The 7942-nt window shown below is 35.7% G+C and overlaps 2 protein-coding genes and 1 non-coding gene across 4 annotated transcripts; 2 read left to right on the forward strand and 1 right to left on the reverse strand.

The window, feature by feature from the left end:
- The first annotated feature begins 11 nt into the window (after window positions 1–11).
- Window positions 12–3640, forward strand: LOC105116312 (filament-like plant protein). Of its 2 annotated transcripts, XM_011013602.1 has the most exons (4): window positions 12–643; window positions 1217–1397; window positions 1653–3034; window positions 3163–3640. In XM_011013602.1, exons 1-4 carry the CDS (start codon window positions 533–535, stop codon window positions 3382–3384), a joined length of 1896 nt encoding a protein of 631 aa, XP_011011904.1. In that variant the 5' UTR covers window positions 12–532; the 3' UTR covers window positions 3385–3640. The 2 variants fall into 2 exon arrangements, with proteins under 2 accessions (XP_011011904.1, XP_011011903.1); XM_011013601.1 differs by lacking the exon at window positions 12–643 and having other exon boundaries at window positions 652–1397; window positions 1653–3001.
- Window positions 3641–4173: 533 nt separating this feature from the next.
- Window positions 4174–4245, forward strand: TRNAQ-UUG (transfer RNA glutamine (anticodon UUG)). The gene has a single exon. It is a non-coding gene; the product is annotated as a tRNA-Gln (tRNA).
- A 55-nt stretch (window positions 4246–4300) lies between these two features.
- On the reverse strand, window positions 4301–6359 carry LOC105116313 (TLC domain-containing protein 2-like). Its single transcript, XM_011013603.1, has 3 exons — window positions 5897–6359; window positions 4976–5253; window positions 4301–4846 (listed from the first exon to the last, which is right to left on the reverse strand). Exons 1-3 carry the CDS (start codon window positions 6150–6152, stop codon window positions 4535–4537), a joined length of 846 nt encoding a protein of 281 aa, XP_011011905.1. The 5' UTR covers window positions 6153–6359; the 3' UTR covers window positions 4301–4534.
- Window positions 6360–7942: the final 1583 nt, after the last annotated feature.

Genomic DNA, 7942 nt, shown 5'->3' on the forward strand with positions numbered 1-7942 from the left:
TTACTGTTTTATTGATACTGGTTCATGTTTTTGTTTTGGGAAGATTCAAATTGTCCTTGTCAGGTGGGTTGTTCCCATTTTGTGATTCAAGTACGGGGTCTTTGGTGATATCATTGTTATTTGTTCTTACCAATTCCTCTTTCTTAACTTCTCCATCCATGATTCTTGGTCAATTTTCTGTGTGTGCCATTGGAGTCCTTAGAGGCGTAATCTTTTGGTGTCGTTGATGGGGTTGTATGGTTATTGGGTGGATTCAAATCAAAGATGCTAAAATGAGAAGACAAGTCATCTTTTTGCTTGATGTTTGAGATTTGTAACAGAAGCTGTTCATTTCTGCTTTTCAAAGTGGTTTTTCCTGCACTTTTTATACTGCTATCCACAATTTGCAATAGAATGTGTCTTGTTTATCCAGTTTTTGCTGTCTGTAAATTTCCTGCAACTCATGTACTGACACAGACGCACATCTTTGGAAATTTGATGCGAAAGTATACATTTAAATGCAGATAAATACATCTGACGGCCATATTTTGCGATGGAGAAGAGGAAATGGTTGTGGAAGAGGAAGTCTTCTGAGAGGAGTTCTGGTGAAACTGACAGTTCGGGATCAATAACTTCACATTCTGAGAGATTTTCTGATGATCAGGTAGGTGGCTGAACAGCCCTCCTCCATTTATATTATTGATATGTTCTACATAAGTATCTAACTGCATCACCATTCTCCACATAAGGTCACAAACACCATTGTTCATACCTTGGTTCACAAGAGAGTTTTCCTTTGTTCTTAACGAATCATTTGACTCTCTCGCAACGTTTCAGTTTTCTTTGAAAGTCCATGAGGTTTTCAATCTATTTGCTGTTTCAATCAAATTTCAGTAGTAGGAGTGTCTAAACTGCTCCTATTTGAAGGTACATCACATCAGCTAACCCCTTCTCCTAGAGTATTTTTGAGGAAGAGAGATGAAATCTTGTTAGGACCCTCCTTCACATCACTAATTGGACTTATCTAATGAGCAGAAAACTCAAAATGTTGCTTCCTCTGTTTTCAAGTATCAAATCAAGGACTGTTGAATTTTTCACTTCAGTGGAAAATTGTTGTTGAGTTACTCAGCTATTCTCCATGAGTTGGCTTTTCTATTACCTCATATACTTCAAAACTTTCTTGTTTGCATTGTTGGTTTCACCCACTTTCTCATCACTGATACAGGATCCCTCAAAGGCATCTAATACTGACAGTGCTCAATCACCTGAAGTGACATCAAAAACTGTAACTAGGGATGAAGATGTCAATGATAGCATTAAGAGTTTGACAGAGAAGTTATCAGCCGCTCATGTCAATGTTAGTGCAAAAGATGACTTAGTAAAGCAGCATGCGAAAGTTGCTGAAGAAGCTGTTGCAGGTATATTTAGACACTAATGTCTAGGATAGAATCTCTATTCTTTTAAGACTTCCCTTAACATTAAGGGTCCTGTACTAATTGCAAGATCTACGAAATATGTATGTTCCTTTTCAATTTAAAGGAGTTCTTACCACAATGCCATTCATATATAGGAGCTCATTTAAAGTCAAATTTCCCATTTTCAAACTTTTTGGAACCAGGCATGGCTACTCTTCCTTTATCATCTGCTGATGTGCTTCCTCGAAAAAATTATAGGCTGGGAAAAGGCTGAAAATGAAGTAATGGCTCTCAAGAAACAAATTGAAGTTGCAAATCAGCAGAAATCTGCTTTGGAAGATCGGGTGAGCCACCTTGATGGGGCCCTTAAAGATTGTGTTAGGCAGCTGAGACAAGCAAGAGAAGAGCAGGAAGAAAAGCTTCATGAAGCTGTGGTGCAGAAAAGTCTCGAGTGGGAATCCATTAAATCTGAATTTGAAAACCAGTTTATCGAACTCAAGACGAAAGAAGCTGCTGCCAAGTCTGAATCTCATGCTCTGATTGTTGACGAACTCTGCCAGAAGCTTGAATATTTGGAGCAAGAGAATGCTACCCTGAAACTCGATCTCCTTTCCCAGTCAGAAGAGTTGGAGGCTAGAACAGTTGAAAGGGACTTGAGTACCCAAGCAGCTGAAACAGCCAGCAAACAATATCTGGAGAGCATAAAGAAGGTGGCCAGACTTGAAGCTGAGTGCCGGAGGCTAAAAGCCATGGCTTGTAAATCATCCTCTGTTAATGATCGCAGGACTTCTGCTGCATCCTCAGTTTATGTTGAGTCTTTCACTGACAGTCAATCAGACAATGGGGAGAAACTTAATGTTGTGGTGCTGGATGCTCGCAAAGTTAGTTGCTCAGGGCCATACAAGTCTGAACAAATTTGCTCAGACTCATGGGCATCTGCACTAATTTCAGAGCTTGATCAATTCAAGAATGAAAAATCTATTAATCGAAATCTCCCAGCCTCACCCATCGAAATTGATCTCATGGATGATTTTCTTGAAATGGAACGACTTGCTGCTTTGCCTGAGAATGAAGTTGGAATTGATAATTCTAGAGCAGAAGATTCTGCCAAACAATCAATTGATGCTGAAAGCTCGTTGAGAGCTGAGCGGGAATTCATTATAAAACGAAGCGCTGAATTGGAAGAGAAGTTACAGAAGATGGAAGAAGAAAAGTTTGTATTGGAAGAGAAATTAAGGAAGATAGAAGGGGAAACGTTTGTATTGGAAGAGAAGTTAGAAGAGATTAAAGCAGAGAGGGATGAATTGGAGATGGCTCTAACAGAAAGTCAGGACAAGAATGAAGCATCACAACTTCAGCTGAGGGAGGCCCAACAGAATTTGGTGGAGTTGCAAGAAGAGCTATCAATGGCAAATGAATCAAAGCAGCAAATTGAATATCGACTTGTTAGCATGGAAGTGGAGGCTCGGACCATGTTTGCAAAAGTTAACTCATTAGAAGGAGAGATTGAAAAGGAGAGGGTTTTGTCCACGGAAATTGCAGTCAAGTATCAGGAACTCGAGGAAAATCTCTCAAGAAAGAAACAGGAAGAAGAACTCCAGCAAACTGTAAGCTCAAGTGTTGAACAACAAATAAAGCAGGTCAACAAGCAATATCACCTGCATTACGTGTTTATTTTTTCATCAACCTCTATTATGCAGTTATCAAAATTGCAGATATACTCTTTTTTTGTCCCCAAAACACTGATCGTAAGACTTGCCTGTAGCAGGACCTAGATGTCGCTGCCAAGAAACATGCTGAATGCCAGAAAACAATAGCTTCTCTAGGGAAGCAGCTGAAATCTCTAGCAACTCTAGAGGACTTCTTTATAGGCACTGCAAGCATACCGGAGTTCTCTGCTGGAGGATCAGCAATTCCAAAGGTAATGGAGAACCTTGGAAGTGACACTCCAATGAAACGTTTTCACCTAAAAGAGATTCCAGTTCTATGAGAATTGCCAGTGAGTTCCGGTCCTTCAGTGAATAGAAAGGAAGAGAACTCACCCCCATCTGTATCTTCTTCAGCTTCATCTGCTGTGTCATTGAATCACGTCAGTTCCGAGAAGAATCGAAATGGTTTTGCACAATTTGAGCAAGGGTTTAGTAGTTGAAGTGAAAAAAAAGAAGAAGAAGCTGCATTGATGATTAGTTGCTTGTAAAATGGGGAATTGGTTTAATGTTGATTAAATGTTATTTAGGCTATAATTGGCATTGCATCCAATCATTTCTTTGAAATTTTTTTAGTTTTAATTTTTTTTTTTAGTTTTTAAATTGTTTTGATGTACTCTATTAAAATTAAATTTTAAAAAATAAAAAAAATATTATTTTAATGTATTTTTAATTAAAAAAATTCATAATACTTCAAAAACAAAACAGGCGGATTTCACATACATGAATGAGAGTCTCAGGATATTTCATCCAAGCGAAGTTTTAAATTTGGATTGCTTGGATTTTGAATCCATACAATAGAACGAAAATGCTCTTGTTATATAGCTTCAAGATTCAAGAATGGTAATTTGAATCCCTGGCATCAATTGCAGGATGGTTCCATTTCCTAAAGTCATTTTTGGGTTGGCAATAAAATTAGAGAGGAGAAATGAATGGCTAAAGAAACCTGGAGTGGTTTTGTTCCAGCAAGTGAGGAGGGTGTCTGCTCGTAAAGAAGCGGGGAGGTGGGGGTGGGAAAGAATACTGATACTCTCTAAAAGAGATAAAATGTATACCCACAGCCGGCTATGCAGGGTTCTATGGTGTAGTGGTTAGCACTCTGGACTTTGAATCCAGCGACCTGGGTTCGACTCCCGGTAGGACCTTTTCTTTTCCCAAATTCCTGCGTCGGCCACATTTTATATGTAGTTACAGAGAGAGTGGAAGAATACATCATTACATTTGAGATTTCTTTTGAAAGGACAACCTGTATCAACATTACCATGTGGTTTCGACAAATGGTGGAAAACAAATCACTTCCACTTGTGGTGGCGGTGCATAATTTTACAGTGAGCTAATAACAATCCAATGCACAGTCAATTCACACAAATTGAGAAAATTTCAAGGAGAAACCAGATACAACCCAGGCATTCCCTCTGCCCTCCATTCTGCCAGTCATTCACCATGGTGATTACTGTTTTCTGAGGATTTCTCTCTTTTGAAGGCATTAAACAGATCAATGCCGAGGCCAACATTGATTAAATTCATTCCGGCCATCCCAAACAGAGCAAGTGGCAACTCCACACCCTTTTCAAACTTGGGAGCATCAGCAACCAGCTTGATGGTGATGAGGATGTGAGTCAGGGATCTTGCAAAAATGAAAGTGAGCCAATTAAGAACCCATTCTATCCTCACAATTGTGCTCTTAGCATTGCGGATGCCAGCCATCCGCCGCACTTTCCTCACATGAAGAAAGATTGAATGCAGCTGTGTCATAAGAGAATTTCACTGTCAACACTATATAACAACACCCCGCATTGAGCTTGCTTGAAGGCTTAAAGGGTAAACAGTTACATTTAAACAAATACGAGTTCTCAGAATCATAAAGCAACATACCTCACAAACCAGAGTGAGAATAAGGTAGTTGATTGTGACATTTCGATACAGAGCTAGAGTAAAGCAAACGAGAAGTATCATGTGGTGAACCAGGATGGAGGGGATCAAACCACTGTATAATCGGTAAAACAGCATATCCAACTGATCATATGCAAAATAACCACATGAGAAGCACAAAGCAGCGTACGCCCACTCCCATGTACCTCCAACGAGTTGTGAATGCTCAAACATCCCATCGGAACCATTTTTTAAGCACTGATTTACCAAAATGGAAACCACTACACAGCAAGCAGACAAGGATCGGAATTAATAATGACAAGTAAGAAGGAAGGAAGCACATCACATGGAAGGAATGCAAGTATGCTACTGCAACATAAAGTTTACAAGCATCAAATTAGTTAAGCATCTGAAGCTTCATCGATTTGTAAAATCCAGATATACCTTTCTCCTGTTTTAAATATCTTTGTATCAGTCAGTAAGTCATAAGCTTTTCATCAAAAGAATCACCCCACTGAACAGCCTTTCAAACACACCCCGAAGATGATACTATCTATACTCCCAGTTTCTTTTTTCCCTCTGAATACCACACTTCCTATGTTTCTAACGGAATAATAGGCCATGTCGGCCGCACTTTTGCTTAAGCAAATAAATCAATGGCCATTCTCAATCTGTCCAAAAAAGAAAAATCAAGGTTTCTCCTTAGGACAATTGTTAGCAAAAGGTTCCCTAAAACTTGATGCCCCTGTTAACAACAAAAGCAACCGTGACCATGCTGATGCCCAGCCTGATTGTAATAATAATAGTGCGAACATTTCTATATTAGGAAACCCAACAAACCATTACAATACACGAAAATCGAGAAAACAAATGACTCCCTGTGAAGTTTCAGAAACACCAATTGAGAAGAGAAATTTTAAGAACCTGAAACGGAGATGATGGTGGAGTGGAGGAGAGAAACGGAGGTATTAACAAAGAGAGGGTCACGGGATACAAAAGATCGAATGACCCAATTGGCAATCTGGAAAAGGCAAGCTCCAGCAACAATCCAAAGTAGCTCCGTGCGCTTGTTGAAGAATATCTCGAACAAAACTGAGACGAACCACAGAATTAAAGTAGCTAAAAAGAAGGCGCCTACCTTGTTCTTTTCATTCTGATTCTGACTAGTCGTTCTTGCCATAATTTCAAGACACTCTCATAATTCGGTCTGTGTGGTGCAGACAGAGAGAGATAAAGGGAAAGACAAATATTTTCGGAGGTTAAATCTTTACACATGGCAGTGTGGAGTTCATTTATTCTTGTTCGTTGGGAAATGGGAAGGGAAAGGAGGGCACTGAAGATTGCTTATATGATCCGCTATCTCTTTGGACCCTCGAGGTTTTTTTTTTCCAAGTTAGTAAATTTGGAAAAATTATTATTATACATATAATAAAATGAAATAGTAATTTTACATGGAAAAGGTATAATTATAAATTTTATTATTTATTTTAAAAATATTTTGTGTAATGAAGGTAAAATTATAATTTTTTATTTTTTTAGAAAAGAAGTTCTCTTGATATTTTTTTCTCTTTATACTTGGTATTTAATTATTTTACATTTGACCTATTTTTCACCATTTTTTTATCTTTATTATTTTGTAATATTTTTTTAGTTTTTTTTACACTTTGTTTTTGAAAAAAATATTATTTTTTCTTTTTTTTGGAATATTTATCACTTTACACTTGGTTTATTTATACATTTCTTTTTGTTCTTATCTTTATTATTTTATAATTTGTTTTATAATTTTATAATTTATAATTTTTTTTAAAAAAAATTAGATTGAGATCTTATATTTTTTTTATTAACACATAAAATCTTTATTATATTTTATTATAAGTAAGCATCAACTTTTAAATTTATGGTTTTATTTTTTATTCAATGTCAAAAGACATACTAATAACATCTACAAGTTAATTATTTTATGTTAAAAAAATAATTATTCGGCCCGTAGTAAGGTAAGTTGAATAAATGTGTTCACATTTTGTTTTTGGTATTTATTAAAATAGATGATTTTCAATATATTTAATTAAAAACATCATAGAGTTTTTTTTAATTTATAACTAGCATAAAAAAAACACATTTGAAAAGCTTGTATATTTATTTTTTGCCCAAAAAAACTATTAGACCAATGCAATAAAAGTCTTATTATCTTTCTTTGATATATATAAATTCATCTTATTAAGATATTTTCAATAATATTAAAGGTGTTGTTATCAAAACTTTAATATCTTATTCTTTTTCTCATTTTTCCTTTTTTTTTTCTTGGTTTATTGTGCCAACCCATTTCCTTTTCTTTTTCTTTACCTACTTCATTTGATCCCTCAATTTTATTATTTAGTTAACTTTAGTTCCACTATTATGGAAGTAAACATTTTTTTCTTAAAAATAATGGAATAATCTACTAAAAAATAAAAAAATATTTATTTTCCCCTTCTTAAATAAAAATAAGTTTTTTTTTAAAAAAACAATGGATAATACGATAGTAATAAAAATAATAAAAATTAAGGTTAAAAAAATAAAAATTGAGGGCCAAATGTATTTGAAGTAGAGAAGAATGAAAAAGAAATAGTCAAATCTTAACAAAAGAATTTTTGATGTGGAACACTTATGTAGTATCTGCACAGCTCAAGTTGCGTGGATAACACTTATACTACTATTTTAATCGTGTTAGTTTGGATTCAAAATTTTTTTTTCATTATGTTATTATTGAAAAAAACTTGACTCGACCCCATCCCTAAATAAAATCCTTTATAAGTTTGGACTAACAAAAATCAGTGTTCTTAAATATGATCTCTAACCAAAAAAATATTGTTGCATATGAGATTTATTCTTTTCAAATCATAGGTGACACGACTAAAAGATTGATGTCTTCTCCCAAGTGCAGGAGTGTCGAAGTAATAAATAACCCGGCAAGACCGGGGTCAAACCACA

This window comes from Populus euphratica, unplaced genomic scaffold (assembly GCF_000495115.2).
Source record: "Populus euphratica unplaced genomic scaffold, PopEup_1.0 scaffold907.1, whole genome shotgun sequence".
In the NCBI taxonomy this organism is placed as follows: Eukaryota; Viridiplantae; Streptophyta; class Magnoliopsida; order Malpighiales; family Salicaceae; genus Populus; species Populus euphratica.